At 41.6% G+C, this 25,520-nt stretch overlaps 1 protein-coding gene across 1 annotated transcript in view; it reads left to right on the top strand.

Annotated features, from left to right (window-relative positions):
* Positions 1-25,520, top strand: part of LOC139384042 (latent-transforming growth factor beta-binding protein 2-like) — a 146,276-nt gene that overhangs the window by 6,045 nt on the left and 114,711 nt on the right. The window contains exon 3 of the mRNA XM_071128676.1: positions 24,961-25,237. Within this exon, the coding sequence (XP_070984777.1) occupies positions 24,961-25,237 (277 nt within the window). The remainder of the gene's footprint in view (positions 1-24,960; positions 25,238-25,520) is intronic.

Here is a 25,520-nt window from a genome sequence, read left to right as displayed (position 1 = left end):
TATCCTTTGGCATGACTGTCTCTTAACCGTCCTTCTCAATAGTTTAAGCATATTGTCTTACCCAATAGCAGGGGTCGGCAACTTTGGCCCCCCAAAGTTTGAAATCAAAAATATATATATAATTTTTGTTTTTGTTTAAGAAAATGACTGTAAAATTTAGGAAACCTGTTCCCAAATATTCCCACAAATAAAACAAAATAGATATGATCGTGTCTCAATGAAATTATGAAATGATTGCTTTCAAAATTTAAACAATCTCTTTTTGGGCTTAGGTGTGGGTCAATTTGACCATTCGCTCCTACAAAAACCGTCCCGCGGCTGAATCTTGTTGCCTACCCCTGCCCTATAGGAAGTGTTCCGGTGTGTCATTATTACCTCCATGGTCATGTTATTAATGTAGATTAGCATGCTCTTTCATATAAAATCCTAACATGGAACTGACCAGTGCTTAGCACTTGGCTCGCTCTGTTTGACACAAGCCCTTAATTATGGGTGTAACTGCACTTTCTTTATTTGACCACAGCAATATAGGATATCTTAACTACCATATAATTAAAAACTCAATGGCAGATACTGGGGGTGAGTGAATAATTGGGCACTTTTTAAAGCACAATTTTTGCAGAATCTTAATAGCTTACAAGTGTTACCATTGTAACATTCTTGACATTTGGAAAGTTTTTTTGGCCTTTTTACTGTTCTGTGGGTTGTGAAGTGTTCTGTATGTTTTCTAGTGGGGGGCAGGCGCCTTAAACAATCTCTCCTTTTAAGAGAGAATTATGACCTAGTAACCACCCAGCTAGCACATTTTGTTCCTTCAAAGTTTTGGGAACATACGTTTTTGGTTTCCCATTGGTTCTGGGAACGAAGCCATACGTTTCCTGACCGGTTAAACTAAAAGCTTTTTAAACGTGCTGAGAACAGAAGTGAAAATTACGCCTGTCTGGGAATGTTTATTTATCGGTTGAAGGGAGGTTCTGATAATGTTTTACTCTGGTTCTTTGAAAGTTTTCCTGGGAGGTTTTATTAATGCACTGAGAACGGAAATTACAAGTTATTTTGAGGTTTTTGATAACTTCCTTAAAACTTTAATTGAACGTTTCAATAAGACTTTTAATAACACTACTAGCTTGTTTTTTTTTACATAAAAAAAAACACTCCAAGCACAGATAGGACACATGGTAATTCATTCCCTTAGGAATTAATCACGTGAACACATTTATTTTTTGTGACACGGCGTCAGTGTGATTCGTATCTATAATCTTCTGTTGTCTATCTATGGAATTAGTCCACTGCGCCACCAGGATGGTGCTAGCATGCCATGTTTTTATACACATACAAAGCTGTTCTTTTAAATCTATTCAAACAGACCTCATTTCAAGCGCTCAAAAACTAGAGTCGATTTCCGTGGCACCGTGGAAATGTAATTTGCATCATTACCTCTGGCTTAAATCTGTCAGTTTAAGCCAGAGATATGTTTTTTTTCATTAGATGCATCTCAATCCACCACATCCGCCGATATCGCATTTCGTGTCTGCGGTGAAAGGGGACAGAGCTAGAGCGGTGTTTGTTCCGAAAATCGGTCTTCTCACAAAATCGTCTGTAGCATCCGAACAGTTTAGCTTACAAACTATTATGACCCTCTATAAAAATATGAGACTCTCACGAACACGATGGTGTTCTCCATTTTGCTCTACGAGCGTCTTGGGACTCGTCGGAAGACGGCACAGCCGATTTGCCAACTTCTGTCTGTAGCGTCCGAACAGTTTGGGCTACACACTAAAAAAATGAGACTCTCACAAACACATATATGTCAGTTGTTTTGCTCTAGGATGCCCACAGTCCTCACAAGACTCGTCTGAAGGTCCCCAGGTCCCAGTTTTTTAAAATTATGTATGTATGTATGGAGACTGTAAAAAATAAGGCGTTAAATACATACAGTATATATTTTTTTACATATATTTATAAACTGAGCAAGAAAAGAAACGTCCCTTTTTCAGGACTCTTTTCTTTCAAAGATAATTCGTAAAAATCCGAATAACTTCATAGATCTTCATTGTAAAGGGTTTTAACACTGTTTCCCATGCTTGTTAAATGAACCTTAAACAATTAATGAACATGCACCTGTGGAACGTTCGTTAAGACACTAACAGCTTACAGACGGTAGGCAATTAAGGTCACAGTTATGAAAACTATGGACACTAAAGAGGCCTTTCTACTGACTCTGAAAAATACCAAAAGAAAGATGCCTAGGGTCCCTGCTCATCTGCGTGAACATGCCTTAGGCATGCTGCAAGGAGGCATGAAGACTGCAGATGTGGCCAGGGCAATAAATTGCAATGTCCGTACTGTGAGACACATAAGACAGCGCTACAGGGAGACTGGACGGACAGTTGATCATCCTCGCTGTGGCAGACCATGTGTAACAACACCTGCACAGGATCTGTACATCCGAACATCACACCTGTTTGACAGGTACAGGATGGCAACAACAACTGCCTGAGTTACACCAGGAATGCACAATCCCTCCATCAGTGCTCAGACTGTCCGCAATAGGCAGAGAGAGGCTGGACTGAGGGCTTGTAGGTCTGTTGTAAGGCAGGTCCTCACCAGACATCACCGGCAACAACGTCGCCTATGGGCACAAACCCACCGTCGCTGGACCAGACAGGACTGGCAAAAAGTGCTCTTCATTGACGAGTCGCGGTTTTGTCTCACCAGAGGTGATGGTCGGATTCGCGTTTATCGCTGAAGAAATTTGTGTTACACTGGGACCTGTTGGATCGGAGGGTGAGGGCTTGGGCCATTCCCCCCAGAAATGTACGGGAACTTGCAGGTGCCTTGGTGGAAGAGTGGGGTAACATCTCACAGCAAGAACTGGCAAACCTGGTGCAGTCCATGAGGAGGCGATGCATTGCAGTACTTAATGCAGCTGGTGGCCACACTAGATACGGTTACTTTTGATTTTGACTAGAGGTCGACCGATTATGATTTTTCAACGCCGATACCAATACCGATTATTGGAGGACCAAAAAAAGCTGATACCGACGTTCAATTAATCGGCTGATTTTTAATTTTTATTTGTAATGACAATTACAACAATACTGAATGAACACTTATTTTAACTTAATATAATACATCAATAAAATCATTTTAGCCTCAAATAAATAATGAAACAGTTTCAATTTGGTTTAAATAATGCAAAAACAAAGTTTTGGTGAAGAAAGTAAAAGTGCAATATGTGCCATGTAAAAAAGCTAACGTTTAAGGTCCTTGCTCAGAACATGAGAACATATGAAAGCTGGTGGTTGCTTTTAACATGAGTCTTCAATATTCCCAGGTAAGAAATTTTAGGTTGTAGTTATTATAGGAATTATAGGACTATTCTCTCTGTATGATTTGTATTTCGATTTGTATTTGTATTTCATATACCTTTGACTATTGGATGTTCTTATAGGCACTTTACTATTGCCAGTGTAACAGTATAGTTTCCGTCCCTCTCCTCGCCCCTACCTGAGCTCGAACCAGGAACACATCGACAACAGCCACCCCCGAAGCAGCGTTACCCATGCAGAGCAAGGGGAACAACTACAAGTCTGAGCGAGTGACGTTTGAGACGCTATTAGTGTGCGCCCCGCTAACTAGCTAGCCATTTCACATCAGTTACACCAGCCTAATCTCAGGAGATTATAGGCTTGAAGTCATAAACAGCGCAATAGCTGCTGGCAAACGCACGAAAGTGCTGTTTGAATGAATGCTTATGAGCCTGCTGCTGCCTACCATCACTCATTCAGACTGCTCTATCAAATCATAGACTTAGTTATAACACACAGAAATACGAGCCTTTGGTCATTAAAATGGTAGAGTCCGGAAACTATCATTTCGAAAACAAAACGTTTATTCTTTCAGTGAAATACGGAACCGTTCCGTATTTTATCTAACGGATGGCATCCCTAAGTCTAAATATTGCTGTTACATTGTACAAGCTTCAATGTTATGTCATAATTATGTACAATTCTGGCAAATTAATTACGGCCTTTGTTAGGAATAAATGGACTTCACACAGTTCGCAATGAGCCAGGTGGCCCAAACTGCTGCATATATCCTGACTGCTTGCACGGAACGCAAGAGAAGTGACACAATTTCCCTAATTATAAGAAATTCATGTTAGCAGGCAATATTAACTAAATATGCAGGTTTAAAAAATATATACTTGTGTATTGATTTTAAAGAAAGGCATTGATGTTTATGGTTAGGTACATTGGTGCAACGACAGTGCTTGTTAAATCACCGTTTGTCGAAGTAGGCGCAATCGATTATATGCAACGCAGGACACACTAGATAAACTAGTAATATCATCAACCATGTGTAGTTAACTAGTGATTATGTTAAGATTGATTGTTTTTTATAAGATAAGTTTAATGCTAGCTAGCAACTTACCTTGGCTTCTTGCTGCCCTCGTGTAACCGGTAGTCAGCCTGCTACGTAGGCTCCTTGTGGAGTGCAATGTAAGGCAGGTTGTTTGAGCGTTGGACTAGTAACCGTAAGGTTGCAAAAACAAATCCCCGAGCTGACAAGGTAAAAATCTGTCGTTCTGCCCCTGAACAAGGCAGTTAACCCACCGTTCCTAGGCCGTCATTGAAAATAAGAATGTGTTTTTAATAACTGACTTGCCTAGTTGAATAAAGGTGTAAAAAATAAATAAATAATAATAGTCGGCAAATCGGTGTCCAAAAATACCGATTGTTATTGAAAACTTGAAATCGGCCCTAATTAATCGGTCATTCTGATTAACCGGTCAACCTCTAATTTTGACCCCCCCCCCCTCTTGTTCAGGGACACATTATTATATTTCTGTTAGTCACATGTCTGTGGAACTTGTTCAGTTTATGTCTCAGTTGTTGAATCTTATGTTCATACAAATATTTACACGTTAAGTTTGTTGAAAATAAATGCAGTTGACAGTGAGAGGACGTTTCTTTTTTTGCTGAGTTTATAAATGTAACTTTTTTTCTCTCTCAGATATAGGACAGACACCTCAGAACAAACTTCCTTTAGATTTTTTGAGGGAGACTATCTGTTGTTCCATGTAGTGAATCTGTTATTCAATGCGTTTGTATGGGCTAATAGCAGTAAGGACAAATGAAAATGGTCATACTTTTTATGTATATATTTGTTTATACTTCAAGTGGTATTAAAATTCAAAATCAAATAGCTAAATTATCCTTGGTATGACCTTCTTAAAAAGACGCAGTCATAGCTTAGTAGAACCCCTCCCCCGGTTTAGACAGGGCTTACACTGTAAAGGGTTAAGATCAGGTGTGGCCAATTAGTGGGCGCGGCCAACACACCTTTGGGCGCGTTCAGCAGGATTGAATGTTTTGGAACATTCAGATAGAAATAGTGTATGTACATCAAAAATACCTCTCTGATATGTAGAATAAGGAATCACATCGGCTCTATTCATGGCATTTCTATCTGCAACGTTCAGGAATGTTTGGCAACTGAACATGACCCTGAACACACTTACAAGATAGAGGATAGAGAGAGTTTTGTTGATGCTGAGAACAAAATATATGTTTTTAATAACATTCTTAGAACATTCTCTGAACGTTACTAAAGTTTTCTTGTGCTTTTTATGGAAAGTTTTCTTAATATTCTGAGATCATAATGTATATTTTTAAGTAAATTCTTAAAATGTTCTCTGAATGTTACTAAACTTTTTTTTGTGGTTTTTATGGAAAGTTTTTATAACGTTCTCAGAACAATTTGAGACCATTACTTTAAATAAGACTGTAGGAAACGTTATACTGAAGTACTGAAATTCACACAGAAGAACTTTACTTCTTAACGTTCTTGGAACAATTTGAGAACATGACTTTAAGTGTTAGCTCGGCAGCTCCTGGTTACAAATATTATCAAAGCTTTTCTATAGCCTATCAAAACATTTTGACAATGTTTCTCCTTTTATTTTTGTCTGTCATCATGTTGCTGACTGAAATAACAGGTTATAGGATGTTCTAGAAAGAGTTATCTTTACGTTTTACAAGCACAGAATGTGAAACCCACACTCACAACCTGCATTTCGGGGCTAGAACAGTTCCCACAGCAACTAGACAGCAGCACACAAACGCACACTCACAGTGTCACACGATACAAAAGCTGTAGTTGTTTGCCCATCAGTAAATGAAGTCACCTCCTCATTCGCCAGCCTCCTAATTACTACCGCTGGTTCTGCCTCCTTTTTTTCAAGTCCCAGCTAAAGGCACACTTACAGAGGTGTAAATTACTTAGGATGAAGCAGGAGTTACCCAGATCAGATGGGTAAACAATTTCACCTGCCAGAAAGTAACATGTCCCTTCTAAACCAGTCATGTTAAACACAGTAGACCATCTAAGAAGGCAAGGTCTCCATCCCACCACCATCTGGTCTCTGTTAGGAGTTTGGCCCTCACCCAGGTGTGGCTGGAGGGTAGGGAACCATCAGCTGTGTAGTGAACTCCACATCACGACCCCAGGCCGGGCCCTGGCCTGGAGCCAAAACAAGCCCCCCAGCCAGCCTGCCCTGGGAGCTCCCTTATGGAGACTTCCACCGTGGTGGTGGAAACCCCCCCACTAACTCAGACTATCACATTCTCTGAGTGTGTTACTGCAGACCCTAACAGGGTATAACTAGTGGGGGGCGGCCGCATGAGAAAACATGTTCACAGTGGGGGAAAGAAAAGGAACAAACCTGTCAACTGGGCAATATGTAAAAACATATCCTCACTGAGCCACGTCTTGGAAATTATATATGACGGGATTGAAGTAATGTCTAATATTAAAACTGTCGGCCGTAAGCTTCAACCGGGAGAGCGGATTTGGTGTCTTGAGTTATGGTTTCTCAACAACACGTCCTTGTTGAATCAGGTTGATGTCACAGCAAATATATGGCAGGAATTGGTTTGACAGTTGTCCAGTGAGAATGCCTACAAGGATTTGTAAATGCTATGTTTATAGAAATGTCTGGGTCTTTGTGTGTCTGGTCTGGTATGGAATCAAGATATGGTTTTAAGAGGTTTTCAGAGTTCTTGCCCAGTTAGTACATTTGGTTCCTTGGAAGTTGTGGGAAAGTATATTTTTGGTTTCCCATTGGTTCTGGGAATGAAGCCATAAGTGAAACGTTTTCAAATGTTCTGAGAACGGAAGTGCACATTTTGCCTGTATTGGGAACATTCATTTTTATTTTGCAGGAAGGTTTTGAGAACGTTTTACTCTGGTTTCTTGAAAGTTGTCCTGGGAGGATTTATTAACGCTCTGAGAACGGATATTATAGGCTATTTGGAGGTTTTATAATAACTTACTTAAAACTTTCACTAAATGTTACAATAAGACTTTTAATAACACTCCAATCTCATTTTGGGTAAACTTTTATGAACTCCAAGCACAGATAGGACACATGTAAATTAATTTCCTTTGGCATTAATCATGCAAACACATTTCTTTTTTATTGTGACATGGCATCTGTGAGATTTAAACACATCTTATTTTCTCTACACATGGAATTGGATGGAGCTAGCATGCTATGTTTTTTACGCATACAAAGCTGTTCATTTTAGTCAATTCAAACAGACCCCATTTCAAAGGAAACAAGCACTCATTAAGATCACGTGTGGCCAATTAATGGCCGCTTTCTCTATCCTTTATCTTGTTTTGTTGATGCTGAGAATGCAATGTACAGTGCACTCAGAAAGTATTCAGACCCCTTGACTTTTTCCACATTTTGTTACGTTACAGTCTTATTCTAAAATTGATTAAATTGTTTTTTTCCCCTCTTCAATCTGCACACAATACTCCATAATTACAAAGCAAAAATAGGTTTTTAGACATTTTTGCTAAGTAAAAAAGTAATGAAATATCAATTTTACATAGGTATTCAGACCCTTTAATCAGTACTTTGGCACCTTTGGTAGCGATTACAGCCTCAAATCTTCTTGGGTATGACGCTACAAGCTTGTATCACCTATATTTGGGGAGTTTCCCCCATTCTTCTCTGCAGATCCTCCCAAGTGCTGTCAGGTTGGATGGGGAGCGTCACTGCACAGCTTTTTCAGGTCTCTCCAGAGATGTCAGATTGGGTTCAAGCCCGGGCTCTGGCTAGGCCACTCTAGGACATTCAGAGGCTTGTCCCAAAGCCACTCCTGCGAAGCCACTCCTGTGTTGTCTTGGCTGTGTGCTTAGGGATGTTATCCTGTTGGAAGGTGAACCAGCAGTCTGGTGCAGGTTTTCATCAAGGATCACTCTGTACTTTGTTCCGTTCATCTTTCCCTTGATCCTGACTAGTCTCCCAGTCCCTGCCGCTGAAAACATCCCCACGGCATGATGCTGCCACCACCATGCTTCACAGTAGGGATGGCGTCTTCCAGACGTGACGCTTGGCATTCAGGGCAAAGGGTTCAATCTTGGTTTCATCAGACCAGAGAATCTTGTGCGGGCTGTCATGTGCCTTTTACTGAGGAGTGACTTCCATCTGGCCACTCTAACATAAAAGCCTGATTGGTGGAGTGCTGCAGAGATGGTTGTCCTTCTGGAAGGTTCTCCCATCTCCACAGAGGAACTCTGGAGCTCTATCAGAGTGACCATCGGGTTTTTGATCACCACCCTGACCAAGGCCCTTCTCCCCAGATTGCTCAGTTTGGCCGATTGTCCAGCTCTAGGAATAGTCTTGGTGGTTCCAAACTTCTTCCATTTAAGAATGATGGACGCTACTGAGTTCTTGGGGACCTTCAATGCTGCAGAACTTGTTTCGTACCCTTCCCCAGATCTGTGCCTTGACACAATCCTGTCTCTGGGCTTTAGGGACAATTACTTCAACCTCATGGCTTGTTTTTTTCTCTGACATGCACTGTCAACTGTGGGACCTTATATAGATAGGTGTGTGCCTTTCCAAATCAAGTCCAATCAATTGAATTTACCACAGGTGGACTCCAATCAAGTTGTAGAAACATCTCAAGGATGATCAATGGAAACAGGATGCACCTGAGCTCAATTTCGAGTCTCATAGCAAAGGGTCAAAATATATATGTAAATAAGGTATTTCAGTTTTTTATTTTTAATACATTTGCCAACATTTCAAAAAACCTGTTTTCACTTTGTCGTCATGAGGTATTGTGTGTAGATTGATAATGGGAAAAATAACATAACATTCTTAGGTTCTCTGAACATTACTAAAGTTTTATTGTGGTTTTTATGGAAAGTTTTCTTCACGTTCTGAGAACGAAATGTATGTTTTTAAATAACAGTCTTAGAATGTTTTCTGAACATTACTAAAGTTTTCTGGTGATTTTTTTATAGAAAGTTTTCTTAACGTTCCCAGAACAATTTGAGAACATGACGTTAAATATAACCATGAAGAAACCAGTAGGAAACGTTATGCTGAAGTGCTGAAATTCCCACAGAAGAACGTTGTTTCTTAACATTCTCTGAAATATTTGAAAACATTCCCAATGTCAAACCTGTTGGAGAACATTCCTAGAACATGACCAAAATTGAAATTAAATGTAACCATGTTTGAGCTTTTTGGAAATGTTCTGTTAAATTATTGAAAACTAAGAAAATTACGTTTGTTTTACTAAGTTCCTTAAATGAGGATGTTTCAAAGTTTCTTAAATGTGCTGAGAATGTTCCATGGCCAAGTAACTATCCTGCACCATTCACATAAAGTTGTGGGAAGGTTGTATACAAAATAACCATAGGACAACTATGGTCTCACCAAGCTCTGAGAAACATTAGGTTCTCAGAACGTTATGTGCTATCTGGGTGTCCTGTTGTGGGTTTGGCCCAAGGTTTGCTCTTGGCTCAGATTCTGCCTTGTTGTTGTAGAAGATGGATGGTAAACACAGTTGTTTTTTCTGTTTTGTGTTGTTTAGTAAGTAACATCCGTCTAAAAGAGTTTGCTGTTATGTAATAGAATACTGAGCAATAATTTGTAATTATTTTTGCTTGAAAGTCACCTTAGTAAATGTTCTTTGAAGTATCATCATTAAAAATAATACATTGTTGAGAAAATGTCTTATGTTATTGTTATGTATATACATTCTGATCAGGCTTTTAAGTCTGTGTTTGTCAGTGTTGTCTGATCCAACCACTGGTTTTATTGATGGTTGTCATAAGGCACATAGTTCTGTGGTTATTTCTGCTTAGGTTGGCCAAAGCCATAAAGTGATGCCAGGTGTAACTGTGGCCAATGGCTATAGAAGATTCCCAGCTTACCTTCATATTTATTTACAAGCAGCATTTAGCATAACTATGCCCCACGGATCCAAAAGGGTGCATCTGGTTTGGGGGTCATCTCTTTAGTAAATTTGCCAGATTCACATCTGTTGACCAAAAAACCCTCAGTCCCAGAGATCAAGAGCAACGGAAGGCCAGATGTACCCCAGACAGACAGACAGACAGACAGACAGACAGACAGACAGACTGCATGTGGACATGTCTGCACAACTTGCTTCTGTCAAGACACACACACACACTTCTAAATGAACTTTTCATCTTCCAATGTGTTTTACTGTAACGCCCCCCACACTCCTCCACACATTTATTCCATGATAAAAAGAAGACCTGCGGATTCCTCTTTTTGCCAGAACCAGGTTTAGGAATTATAATTAAATGAACTTATACATGTACGGTGTCTTCAAAAGTATTCATACCCCTTTACTTATTCCACATGTTGTTGTGTTAAAGCCTGAATTCAACATTGATTAAATATATTTTTCTCACAATATCCCATAATGACAAAGTGAAAACAGGTTTTGAAAATTAAATACAGAAATCTAATTTACATACAGTACCAGTCAAATGTTTGGACACACCTACTCATGTCAGGTTGTAGAATAATAGTGAAGACATCAAAACTATGAAATAACACATTGAATCATGCAGTAACCAAAAAAGTGTTAAACAAATCAAAATTGATTTTATATTTGAGATTCTTCAAAGTAGCCACCCTTTGCCTTGATGACAGCTTTGTACACTTTTGGCATTCTCTCAACCAGTTTCAGTAACCTGGAATGCATTTCAAATAACATGTATGCCTTGTTAATTTGTGTAATTTTTTCTTTCTTAATGCGTTTGTGCCAATCAGTGTTGTGACAAGTTAGGGGTGGTATACAGAAGATAGCCCTATTTGGTAAAAGACCAAGTCCATATTATGACAAGAACAGCTCAAATAAGCAAAGAGAAATGACAGTCCATCATTTGAAGAACAAGTGCAGTCTCAAAAACCATCAAGCGCTATGATGAAACTGGCTCTCATGAGGACCGCCACAGGAAAGGACGGCCCAGAGTTACCTCTGCTGCAGAGGATAAGTTCATTAGAGTTAACTGCACCTCAGATTGCAGCTCAAATAAATGTTTCACAGAGTGCAAGTAACAGACACATCTCAACATCAACTGTTCAGAGGAGACTGTATGAATCAGGCCTTCATGATCGAATTAGTGCAAAGAAACCTCTACTGAAGGACACAAATAATAAGAAGAGACTTGCTTAGGACAAGAAACACGAGCAATGGACATTAGACCAGTGGAAATCTGTCCTTTGGTCTGATTAGTCCAAATTTGAGATTTTGGGTTCCAACCACCGTGTCTTTGTGAGATGCGAAGCAGGTGAATGGATCATCTCCGCATGTGTGGTTCTCACTGTGAAGCATGGAGGAGGAGGTGTGATGGTGTGGGGGGTGCTTTTGCTGGTAACACTGTCACTTAACCAGAATGGTTACCACAGCATTCTGCAGCGATACGCCATCCCATCTGGTTTGCAATTAGTGGAACTATCATTTGTTTTTCAACAGGACAATGACCCCAAACACACCTCCAGGCTGTGTAAGGGCTATTTGACCAAGGAGAGTGATGGAGTGCTGCATCAGATGACCTGGCCTCCACAATCACACTCAACCCAATTGAGATGGCTTGGGATGAGTTGGACCGCAGAGTGAAGGAAAAGCAGCCAACAAGTGCTCAGCATATGTGGGAACTTCTTCAAGACGGTTGGAAAAGCATTCCTCATGAAGCTGGTTGAGAGAATGCCAAGAGTGTGCAAAGCTGTCATCAAGGCCAAGGGTGGCTACTTTGAAGAATCTCAAATATAAAATATATGTTTTATTTGTTTCCACTTTTTTGGTTACTACATGATTCCATATGTGTTAATTAATATTTTTGATGTCTTCACTATTATTCTACATTGTAGAAAAACCTAGGTTTGTCCAAACTTTTGACTGATTCTGTAATTATTCACACCCATTTGCTATGACACTCCAAATTGAGCTCAGGTGCTTCCAATTTACTTCGATCATCCTTGAGCTGTCACTACAACTTAATTGGCGCAGTGGTCTAAGTCACTGCATCTCAGTGCAAGAGGCACCACTACAGTCCCTGGTTCGGATCCAGGCTGTATCACATCTGGCCGTGATTGGGAGTCCCATGGGGTGGCGCACAATTGGTCCAGCTTCGTCCGGGTTTGGCCGGAGTAGGCCGTCATTATTAATAAGAATTTGTTCTAAACTGACTTGCCTAGTTAAATAAAGGTTACGTTTAATAAATTAAATTGGAGTCAAGCTGTGGCCAATTCAGTTGTTTGGACATGATTTACAGTGAAACACCTGTCTATATAAGGTCCCACAGTTGACAGTGCATGTCAGAGTAGAAACTATATCATGAAGTCCAAGGAACTGGCTGTAGATTGTGATGAAGCATATATCTGGGGAAGTGTATAAAACAATTTCTAGAGTGTTGAAAGTTTCCAAAGCACAGTGTTCTCCATCATTGGTTCATTGAAAAAATGTGTCTGGAGGAAACCTGGCACAGCGCTTTACCCGTCTAACATCATCCGTTCCATGAAGCATGGTGGTGGCAGCATCATGCTATGGGGATGCATTTCAGTGGCAGGGACTGGGTGACTGGTAAGAATAGAGGGAACAATGAACAGGCAAATGCTTGATGAGAACCTGCCGCAAATGCCCTTAGACTGGGGAAAAGACTTTACGTTCCAACAGGACAATGACCCCAAGCATACAGCTAAAGACATTCTGGAATGGCTACAGAACAAGAATGTGAAAGTCCTTGAGTGGCCCAGTTAAAGCCCAGACTTGAATCCCATTCAAAATCTGTGGAAAGACTTGAAGATTGTTGTGTCCCTCCGCTTTTCATCTAAACTAAGAATTGGAGAAAATCTCCAAATCCAGATGTGCAAAGCTGATACAGATATAAGACGACTCAAAGCTGTAATCACCGCAAAAAGTGCTTCTACAAAGTATTTACTCAGGGGTTTGAATACTTATGTAAATTATATTTCTGTATTTCATTTTCAATAAATGTACAAAAGATTCTTAACATGTTTTCACTTTGTTATTCTGGGGTATTGTGTGTAGATGGGTGAGAATGTATTTTTTTAAATACATTTTTAATTCAGTAACACAACAAAATGTGGAATAAGTCAAGGGGTATGAATACTTTCTGAATATTTCCAATATTCATTCACAATCGCAATACACCTTTTTAAACCACAGAATGAATGAACACTTCACCAGCAAACCAGTCATTCATTAAATGAGCCAGGAATGATAAGTAGTGGGAATGCAGTCCACCTTGATGACCAATTATTGCAAAAAAAAGGGAAACTGAACATCGAATTACTGGAATTCCTCTGATTTGTATCGTAAATAGCCACAGAAACATGTTTCCAAAATAGCAAAACCTCCGGCAGGCCAAACTGAATCAAATGAGGAGGAAGTAAAAGGTCACCTTATTAGGTGGAAGCACTTTTATTTTACTTATTGACTGTCACTACTGTACCAGAATTGGACTCCAGTATTTTATAGATGAAAATAGTCTCTCTTGTTCTACTGGTATCTCACTCTAATCTATGGACTGTGATATTCAAAGTAAGATTCACAGCAGGCATCTCGCAGTGAACATTATCTGGGCTACAGTATCACACAAAGTTGATCTGAGTCAACTGACTATTCAGATCTCCTATTAGTAGTGTTTATTTTTGGTTGGTTAGAAGGTTTAATCCTCACATATCAAAGTTGCCATTTAAATCCTGACCAACAGGTGTTTACACACTGAGTTTGGCTCGTCATGATCATAAGACGGACTTCACCGGCCATAGAGAGAGGGCTAGCCCTTTGCATTCATACCGCCCGGGTCACTATGCATCAGTGTCATTAGGGTTGTGATGGCTTCTCCTCCTGACATGGTCTCTTTGTTAATTGGATTAATGACATGGTCTGCTGAACACAAACTGAATTTAGGACTGAATGCAGAATGCCTCTCACAGGAGGGAGACTCCCCACAGTGCATACTGTGTCTCGCTGACCATCTCACCCCAACACAGTGAGTTTACCCAGTGCCATGGCACAAAGACTTATCGATGTCTTCTGCAGTTGAATTCATACTTGCTGCACATACTGTAGTGAAGACCAAATGGGACATGGAATGTATTTGAACATGCAATAAGTATAATCAGCCATGAAATAATGGCTCTTGGTTTAAATCCGTAGCTGTCTTTGAGAGGGCAGATGAAAGGTGCATCATTCTTGAAGAGAAATGAAGTTGTTTTCAACCTTTTAAGCAGCCAGTGATTGACAGAGTGAAATGCGGTAGAAAGGAGTTTCTTTTTGATTTCCTTCCAGCTTTCTTTGGCCTGCTGTGCTGCTCAGGGCCCCATCCAAACCTAAAATAACTCTTCATGCAGAAAGTCTGCCTCTCTCTCTTTCATTCCCCCCTTCCTCGCTATTTCTCTCCTTTTCCAAACAAAAATGTCCTGCATGTAGAATGTTTCTTTAATTCCATCATATCCTCACGGCTGTTAGGGATAGATTAAAGCCTTCCAGTGCGGACAGATTTGGAGACACCGTTAGGAATGATGTATGTTTTGTTTCAAGCTGTGCTGCCCAAAATCAGAATTACGTACTTTGTAGTTACCTCATCCTACATAACCTACAGAGGTGTCATGCCCATAGGGGGCACAGGGGCACATGCCCCCTCAGATTCTGGTATTTTTTGTATTTTTTAAATGAACATGATGAGCCAGTTAGCATTTTTATGAAGTTGGCTTTAGCTAGCCCAGATAGGTTCCCAATCACCAAACCTCATATCTAGCTACCTAGCTAAGAAGCCATTGCAGGTTATCATTCAAGTTGGAGTAGCTAGCTTGTCTAACCATGCCTGCTGGTAAGGTTGGGAGACTTTAGAAAAGTAAGCAATAACTAAATATACTGAATAAGACTTATATTCCTTTCAATATTTTATCCAGATTTTGGCAGAGATGCGGAGAAGCATATTTTGTTTCTTTAAATAAAGAAACACCAGTCAGGAGGGTACAGACAGCTCAAGAGGTATGCCTATATATGAAGAAAAATAGAATTAAGCATAATGATTATGGCTGTAGATTTCCAACCCCCAGTCATCCTCACATACTTTTTGCCCCCTCAGATTTTTCAGGGTATACAGTATGATGCCTCTGATAACATGGGGCTATGTACCATCCTACTGAAGCTCTCATTTGGGGCCCTGTCAACTCAGGGGGAGTGAGTTCAGGTTGACTATACCTTGTTGTAAAACAGAGTCCACCTGTAATATGCTTTCCTCTCACATAAACACGTGTCCACCAGCTGGTAAAGTAAAGCATCAAGGACATACATGTGTGAGCATTTTGGGATTTTTTTTTGGCTTGTGGTACTGGTGCTTTTTTGAATATCTATTTTGTTCCAGATGCATTGGGCATGCATTGCTACAGTCCAAACACTGTTCATGATTTAGTGTGAAGACTGTCTTTGCATTCAACCACTGTATATTCAAGCCTATCATTGAATCTGACAGTGTTCCATTGCTTCCATGGCTGTGGGCCAGTTGCTCATCCTTATCAAAACCAAATCTGCTTGTGAGCCAAGTCACCTGTCATTTTCATTTTTCATTGGGAGAAACTATGTTTATGTTCCATTCAATTGTTTGAAGAGCATACACTGCTAAATGCATTAGCTGTATGGAAGAGTTAAATATCAGGCTTGAAGGACATTATGAGCCAATATACAGTACTGTTGAAAATGTCTTTGCCATGTATTGTCATCTAGCATCACACACACATAGAGTTTAGCCTGAAATCTCTTTGAAAGAAAAGTGAATTAGGCATAAACAGTTCATGTATATAGGGCATGCTGATAAGGATCAAATCTGCCTAGAAACGTGGCTTGTTTCTTTACAGGACCACTGGAAGGTATTTAAACCACTGGCCTCTCTGGTGACGTTGTTCAGTCAGGGGTGAAGTAATTGCTACACAGACAGGCCGTCCCTGCTTTACAGGCGCACTGCGGATTAGCAGGGGGTTACACAGTTCACCGTTCAGGGGCATAACTCTCCCTGGCAGTCTGGATGGTTTTATGGGCTATTAGACAGATCCTGTAATCAATACACACACCATGTTCACAGAGCCCTATCATTACCCACACACTGGGATGGACACTCCCCAAACCAGGAGGCCTCCCTTCTCCTCACCAGCTGTTGTCTGTCTGGAGGTGGCAATCAGGTTCTGTTTGGGCCTCCTCTGGCCACATGTTTTTCTAATTGCTACCATGGACCACAGCATAGCTAGAATGAGTTACTGCATTGGCTGTGGATGAGGAGGTGAAAGGTTTGTTTTTCTGTTTACGCGTTGGTTTTGGTTGGCGAGCCCCTGTTGATATAGGGCCACTAGAGACGGAAGTAGAATGCTGCTACTCTGCTCTAGCCATGGGTTGTCTGACGGGTCTAATACATTGTTCAATGACATTTGACTGTTTCTGTTTCTTTAAGCGCGATGTAACTGATGTCGTGATGCAAGGAGAGAGTGGATCTGTCAGAGATATCTTAACAGAGAGACTTTAGAGAACTTTGCAAGACTTTGCTTGATTGACCGGGTCACATACAGTACAACACCAAATGGTAAACACTCCCACCTCTCTGTACCCGATAGCCTTATGGCCATATGGAAACTGTTGTGATGTTATCCCCTTGAGAATGGAGTCGAAATTACACATACACTAGTGGGCACATACCCCCAGATATCCCCCCAGAAGATTGCTCATTAAAGGCTGAAGGAGGTGTAGGTGGAGAGGTACAGTATAGCATGGCTAAAAGTAATGTACACAATGTCATGGGTCAGCCTCAGGTTACCTAAATCCCCATGCCAATTTGAGTGGAGAGGGAGTGAAAGCCCAGACTACTGTATTAGGTTGAAAAACCGCACTGTGACAGAAAAAGTGAAAAGATATGAAAGGGGCACCTCCATTTTCTGAAATGTTACCCCATAAGGCTTTACTAGAAAGTACCACAGAACTACCACAAAGGACCAGTCATCAGTCAGTCCTGAGCTGAGCTCCCTCACTTCTACTGCTGGTAATTAATAGGCTTCTAGATGGTAGATGGTGACAGGTAGGGTGACAGGGAGGCTGACAGGGATTACATATTGGGCAATGGACAGTGACAAATCTCTTAGGAGGGTTGATTGATTGTACTGAAATGTGCAAATGCTCACTTTTGAAAACAATATAACCTGTGCCATTGAATAACATAAATACTCTGATCAAGATCAGGCTGAAATACCAGTGTACCACAATTTTGTTACTTATTTGTAGAAAACATTTTAGACATGATTTCACCCTCCAAAGCTTGGCCTACCGTTTAACTAGCTTTAAAGACATCTGTTGACTAGCAGAAGACAATAGTATTTTCCTAAGTTTGTCCAATGTTGGATAGTGCTGAAAATGGGGTTTAATAAAACCTCCTGGGAGCAGATTTTTTGTTGTAATGGAGAAGGTGAGAGAGTGTGGTAAAGTTAGGGCCACGTGTTATGGTTTCTCTCTGATATCACACACATGGCTTTGTGTCCCAGAGTTTAGCATGTTTCCATTCTTAACTTTGAACAGACATTCTTCCATACATTTCCATATATTTTGAAAATCCAACTCAAAACACAAAAATGATTATCCCCCACCCCCTCTTCCAGTGTTCTAGTTTTGTTTGAAAGGGCCCTTGGTGGTGAGATCTTTAGTTATTTGTGTTCTCTTGTTCAAAGAGTCCCTGAATCCTAATCTGTAGAACGGCTCACTGGCCATAAATCTCTTAATGGCACATCATCTCCTCCAACCGTACAGAGAGGGGTACCCAAGATTATCCCGATTCCGTTCTCATTATTGATATCATTTTCAAAAGCACCAATATCAAGTTAGCGGAAGTAGTATTATTGACCTGGGAAAGAAAATGGAGACAATTTTGTATGTGTTTGAGTTATGTCAAATATTTGGTTTCAAATTGCTTGTCCTGAATGAGAGGATTGTAAAAGTTTGATGGGTTGTATTACTTTGAGGTGGAGAGAGGGGGCAAATATCTAGTGAATAGTAATGGACTGGAGACAGCCACTCTGTTGGAAACGAGAGCCCGGCTCCATACAGTGGATGTGGGCTGCTGCCTGCTGCCTTCCACTGAAGTAAAGGCTTCCCTCAGGCCTGCTGTGCTGTGGGAGCTAAGAATGCTATTTACCCAAATTAAGGCCCTGGCTTATTTTAATATTCATAATTTAGTATGCTCACCACTAATTCAATCAAAAACTCATACAGTACAATATATTCAAATGTGCTCTGCTTTTTCAGAATAGGTTTTATGGTCTGTTTTGAAGGATGACTGATAGTGTAGTTTGGCCACAGAGTGAATGTTGTTTGGAAAGCAGGGATGATGGGGTAGACCTCAGCTGTCATGGATTTGTTCAGGACTGTTATCCCTCTGACATTCCCCCATTCTCCCTTCCTGAAGACTGTCCTTAGATAACTTCAACTGGAGATTGGTTTTAAGGACAGAACTTGGACTGAATTTCACATGCATACTGTTTTTGCTCCTAGATACAGTGCATTCGGGAAGTTTTCAGACCTCTTGACTTTTTCCACATTTTGTTACGTTTCTAAAATTGATTAAATCACATTTTTCCTCATCAATCTACACACAATACCCCATAACCACAAAGCAAAATGTCACGATCGTTGGTTTAATTAATGGACCAAGGCGCAGCGTGCATAGAGTTCCACATGTTTATTGGATGAAACTCACAGAAAACAATAAAGCGCAAAACGAAACATGAAACTAATGTTGTGCTCGCAGGCAACTAGACATAGACAAGATCCCACAAAAACCCAGTGGGAAAAGGCTGCCTAAATATGATCCCCAATCAGAGACAACGATAGACAGCTGCCTCTGATTGGGAACCATACCAGGCCAACATAGAAATTAAAAAACTAGACTACCCACCCTAGTCACACCCTGACCTAACCAAAATAGAGAATAAAAAGGACCCCCCCCCCAGAGGTGCGGACTCCGGCCGCAAAACCTGACTCTATAGGGGAGGGTCCGGGTGGGAATCTAGCCTCCGTGGCGGCTCCGGTGCGGCACGTAGACCCCGCTCCGCTCGCGGAACCGCCATCTTCGGTGGCGACTCTGGTGCGGGGATCGTCGCTGGAAGCTCCGGACCGTGGATCGTTGCCGGAAGCTCCGGACCGTGGATCGTTGCCGGAAGTTCCGGGCTGCAGACCGTCGCCGGAGGTTCTGGACTGGGAATCGCCGGAGGCTCTGGACTGCGAACCCTCGCCAGAGGCTCTGGACTGCGAAACGTCGCTGGAGACTCTGGACTGCAGACCGTCGCTGGAGGCCTGGTGCATGGAGCCGGCACAGGACGTACTGGGCTGTGGAGGCTCACTGAAGGTCTGGCACAACATGTCCTGGACAGATGACAACCTTCGCACGGCAAGTGTAGGGAACTGGCACAGGACGCACTGGGCTGTGGAGGCGCACTGAAGACTCGGTGCGTAGAACCGGCACACATTGTACCGGAACGGTGACACACACCTCAGGGCGAGTGCGTGGAGGAGACACAGGACGTACCGGACTGGGGAGGCGCACTGGAGGCCAGATGCTTGAAACGGGTGCATATGACACCGGACTGGTGTCATGCTCCTCAGCACGCCCGCTCTGCAGCGCTCTCAACGCCAACACCTCTCTCCGGAATCTTTCGTCGAGTTCCTCACTCGACTCCCTGACTGAAAAAAAAAAATGTATTGAAATAATTCATTATTATTATTACAATTATTTATTATTATTATTAAAATTATTATAATTAAAATAAATAATGAATAAATAATTATGTACTTAGGTATTTAGACCCTTTGCTTTGAGACTCGAAATTGAGCTCAGGTACATCCTGTTTCCACTGATCATCTTTGAGATGTTTCTACAACTTGATTGGGGTCCACCTGAGGTAAATTCAATTGATTGGACATGATTTGGTAAGGCACACACCTATCTATATAAGGTCCCACAGTTGACAGTGCATGTCAGAGAAAAAACCAAGCCATGAGGTTGAAGGAATTGTCCGTAGAGACAATTGTCCGATACAGGATTGTGTCAAGGCACAGACCTGGGGAAGGGTACCAAAAAATGTCTGCAGCATTGAAGGTCCCCAAGAACACAGTGGCCTCCATCATTCTTAAATGGAAGAAGTTTGGAACCACCAAGACTCTTCCTAGAGCTGGACACCCAGCCGAACTGAGCAATCGGGAGAGAAGGGCCTTGGTCAGGAAGGTGACCAAGAACCCAATGGTCACTCTGACAGACCTCCAGAGCTCCTCTGTGGAGATGGGAGAAACTTCCAGAAGGACAACAATCTCTGCAGCACTCCACCAATCAGGCGTTTATGGTAGAGTGGCCAGACGGAAGCCACGCCTCAGTAAAAGGCACATGACAGCCAGCTTGGAGTTTTCCAAAAGGCACCTAAAGGACTCTCAGACCATGAAAAACACATGACAGCCCCCTTGAGAAGAATAGGAGAAACCAACCAAATACAGTTGTGCCAAGCTTGTAGCGTCATACCCAAGAAGACTCGAGGCTGTAATCAATGCCAAAGGTGCTTAAACAAAGTACTGAGTAAAGGGTCTGAACTCTTATGTGAATGTGATATTTCAGTTTATCTTTAATAAATTTGGAATAATGTTTAAAAAAACTATTTTTGCTTTGTCGTTAGATTGATGAGGAACAATTTGTTTTAATCCATTTTAGAAGGGGTCTGAATACTATCCTGACACTACTGTTCAAAAGTTTGGGGTCACTTAGAAATGTCCTTGTTTTTGAAAGAAAAGCAACATTTTTTTGTCCATTAAAATAACTTCAAATTGATGTTCTGCCTTCTAGGCAGAGTTGCAAAGAAAAAGCCATATCTCAAATGGGCCAATAAAAGATTAAGATGGGCAAAACAACACAGACAGTGGACAGAGAAACTCTGCCTAGAAGGCCAGCATCCCGGAGTCGCCTCTTCACTGTCAATGTTGAGACTGGTGTTTTGCGGGTACTATTTAATGAAGCTTCCAGTTGAGGACTTGTGAGGCGTCTGTTTCTCTAATGTACTTGTCCTCTTGCTCAGTTGTGCACCGGGGCCTCCCACTCCTCTTTTTACTTTGGCTAGAGCCAGTATGTGCTGTTCTGTGAAGGGAGTAGTACACAGCGTTGTACGAGAACTTCAGTTTTTGGCAATTTCTCGCATGGAATAGCCTTCATTTCTCAGAACAAGAATAAACTGACGTGTTTCAGAAGAAAGTTATTTGTTTCTGGCCATTTTGAGCCTGTAATCGAACCCACAAATGCTGATGCTCCAGATTACTCAACTAGTCTAAAGAAAGCCAGTTTTATTGCTTCTTTAATCAGAACAACAGTTTTCAGCTGTGCTAACATCATACCAAAATGGCTTTCTAATTATCAATTAGCCTTTTAAAATGATAAACTTGGATTAGCTAACACAACATGCCATTTGAAAACAGGAGTGATGGTTGCTGATAATGGGCCTCTGTACACCTATGTAGATATTCCATTCAAAATCAGCCGTTTCCAGCTACAATAGTCATTAACAACATTAACAATGTCTACACTATATTTCTGATCAATTTGATGTTATTTTAATGGACAAAAAATACATGTGCTTTTCTTTCAAAAACAAGGACAAGGACATGGTAACAAAATGATGCTGACAAATAATTAACGCAGAACATTTTGCACAAACACACTTACTTGAACATTGCAGATCGAACGTTTGGTGACAGGATGACGGCACAAACAGCACAATCCATCATTCTGTTATGCATCTGAACTGTTCTTCACGTATCTGTTTTTGGACACATTTTCTGTGGAAATTGTTTAATGTCGTCCTAGTTTGTTTAACTTTGCAATCATTGTGTTTCGTTTGACATACATTTTTAAAGTGAAAAGTCAGAGTCTAAGCATCATTCTGTTACTGTGGAATTGCCCATATGAGATGTTGGAACTGAGTTCACAAAGTAAAGCTCATGAATGTGATTAATGCACAGAGTCTTGCATGGAGACTCGGAGTGTATGCTTCCATCGCATGACAAGTTCCAATAATGCCCACGTTTATGCACTTTTCAGATGACTGGCTCTGGATTCTGTCTCTTAAGATTGGTCCTCAGCCTCAGTCATAATTAAGCACAACAATGACCCTGCCAGGAATGTTTCCCATTTCTATTAGTGTTTCAAAGAAAATTCGTATTTTATTATTCCCCAATGCAATAATTAAACCACATATTTGTGAAATGGACGGAATGTGAGGCAATTAGTTTTAATGATGTGCAAGACAAATCTGCACGACAGCAATTACTGCGACAAAGTGTTCACCAGCCAGGCAGCCAGACAGGCAGGCCAGCCCCATGCAGCAGGCCGGACCCAGAGAAGAGAGAAAGATAGTGACACTGCACCAGGCCAGACCCAGGGAAGAGAGACAGACAGTGACACTGCAGCAGTCAGGCTTGTGTGGAGCTCTAGTCAGAGTCAAAAGGACCAGGGTCAGTGTCCACTGCCCAGCCAAGTCCATTGTCAATGGAACGCATGTTTGGTGCCACATTGTGTCACTTTAATGACTGCTATTGGGCGACAGAGCTGAAGAGGGTCACATATTCAGGGTCACATACACAGACTCTGACATGTACCAACCATACAGACTGATGATTAGGCCATTTTCTAGGCCAGTTGCACAAATTGATAAGTGAGTATATGTAATTGTTCCAATTTAGATGGTACGGTGTCAATGATTGGGAGGGGTGGGGTGGGGAGTGGGAGCCACTCATTTACTGAACTCTCCCTCATAATGTCAACAGACTCTTTGATCCTCAAAGTCTTCCCCAAACCCTTGTAATCTTTGAGGTTGAACAAGGCTGTGGCACCAGGCCAGCCTCAAGTCTAGTTAGTGGATGATATATTTAACTCCCTGCCAAGTAGAGACCAGGCAATTCTTATTTTATCCCATGGTGGAAACTGGAAAACTAGGATCACATACCAAGTTATATGAGTCCACACTCCACAAGCACATTCCCCTGACTGTGTACACTTCATCAGACATGGGTATATTTCCCCCCTAAGCAGTTAAAACGAAATGCTCTAGCGAATTTGTTGGGTTTAAATAGAATAGACTTAACAATAAACCACAGGAATTTGGTCAAAGGACTATTATTTAATTTAGCGTTTGTTCCCCTTTGCCATCAAGTTGCAATGATTGACTGTAATGCATACTCTCTCAATTAACAAATGTACATCATATTGTAAGAAAGTTGTGGTGCTGAATTCAAAACCATGTGGTGCTAGTTTGCTGCCTTTTCATGGCAATTTTATGTCTACTGTTAGGATACAATTAGAGAGAGCGAGAGAACAAGAGACTGAAGCCAAGCTGTTAGCTACACAGTAGAATAATTATGTTCCTCGGTGTGGCAGCCAAGGACTCAGTCTTCCTCATGCCATAGAGGACACGTAGGAGGTCCATTCTCCTCTCACATCAGACAAACTGGTCCCTGTGTCTGAACAATAACAGGAAGCCTACAGCAGGTAGACCATGCAGCCCTTAGCTACCAGCTCTCTTCACAGTGCCAGAAACAGTGGAAGCCTTCCTGCCTGCGATCTGTCAGTGTCCACAGCATCTGTGTCAATAGCATTCCACCACTGTTGACGGAGCACTGGTGTTTGCTTTAGCCACCAGAGAGTAGCGACCTGATTTAGTGTTTGAGGACAATGTCATAAATTCTGCAGTGCCATCCAGTACATACATTTGTGTCACAAGATGGAGTGGTTGTTTGCTTTGAATCGCATGCCACAGGCCTTTGAATAGTGTTCACGTAGCTGGAGTGAGGTGCAGGGAGGGGCCAGGGTTGGCCGTGTGTGCATTGTTTTGCCATGACCATAAAATTACCTCAACACTCACTGTATTTTCAGACAATTGATAAATATTGTTTATACATCAATCTTTGACCAGACAAGGAAAACAGATTGGTTTGTTTTTCAAATATAGGAATATCTGCGAGCACGAGCCATGCCATATATGAAAGGTGAGGCATTTACAGTCAGACTCAAGTTAGGCTCCAAGTCGGCCTGTGGAATCTAGTTTCCCATTCGCTCATTTTTTATGTGCTTCATTTATGACCCTTTTAAGCTGTTTGTCTTTATAATGGCAATGACACACATTCGATTTGGAATCACTAATGAAAGGTATTTCTAGGAAAACTGCTGAGCATTGGAACGCCAGTAGCATTAAACACCGCCAAGGAGCTGAAGTAAAACATTTGAGAAATTGGACAAGGGTTAAATGTAAGCGATCACATACATTTAGACTAAACAAGGCTGTTATGGGCTCAGGTGAAATTGAACATGACATTCCCTCCAGGCTCTGTACTATAAGGAAAAGCAAGGGCAGAGACACACAACTAATCGCCCCCTTGATTGAATCACTTAAAGTCAATCTGGGCCAATGCTGAGATAATGTAGGCCATGTCTGGAGCTGCTCCTTTATGTGAAAGACCACATGTTCTAACATGACACCGCTAATGATCTCCCCCCCCCCCCCCCCCCCCCCCCCCGCAGCCGACTGCCAGCCCCCCTGCCATAACCGCGGCTCCTGCAGTAGGCCCCACACATGTGTGTGCCGCTCGGGGTTCCAGGGGGCCCGCTGCGAGGAGGCAGCACCAGAGCAGGTGTACATCCACACCGGAGGGTCCCTGAGGCGCATCCAGCCAGGCACTAACCCCTTCCAGAAAGAGCAGCCCAGGAGGAGACCTACAGAGAGGCAGGCCATAGACAACCCCAGCCCCAGGGCCCAGACAATCAGACCTGATACCACCAGACAGCCTCTTCAACCTGTGTAAGTCCACCGCTGCACTGTACCCACTTCCTGCTGGAGTATTTACACATTTAAAGATGGTTACTCACTGACCTTTACACACTGACCTAATTTATCTCTGTTTAGCTATAGGAACTATGTGTTTTCCCAACAGAAGCAAGGAAAGAAATGTAAATTATCTTTTGATTGTTTGTGTTCAACATGCTTTATGCTTTAAACATACTTTAAGAGGGAAGGAAAGGGAAGGGGGATACCTAGTCCGTTGTACAGCTGAATGCCTTCAACTTAAATGGAGGAGCTCAGT

Source organism: Oncorhynchus clarkii, chromosome 25, assembly GCF_045791955.1.
Source record: "Oncorhynchus clarkii lewisi isolate Uvic-CL-2024 chromosome 25, UVic_Ocla_1.0, whole genome shotgun sequence".
NCBI classification, from domain to species: domain Eukaryota; kingdom Metazoa; phylum Chordata; class Actinopteri; order Salmoniformes; family Salmonidae; genus Oncorhynchus; species Oncorhynchus clarkii.
The sequence above is the reverse complement of the archived record's forward strand: the minus strand, read 5'-3'. Positions and strand labels throughout refer to the sequence as shown.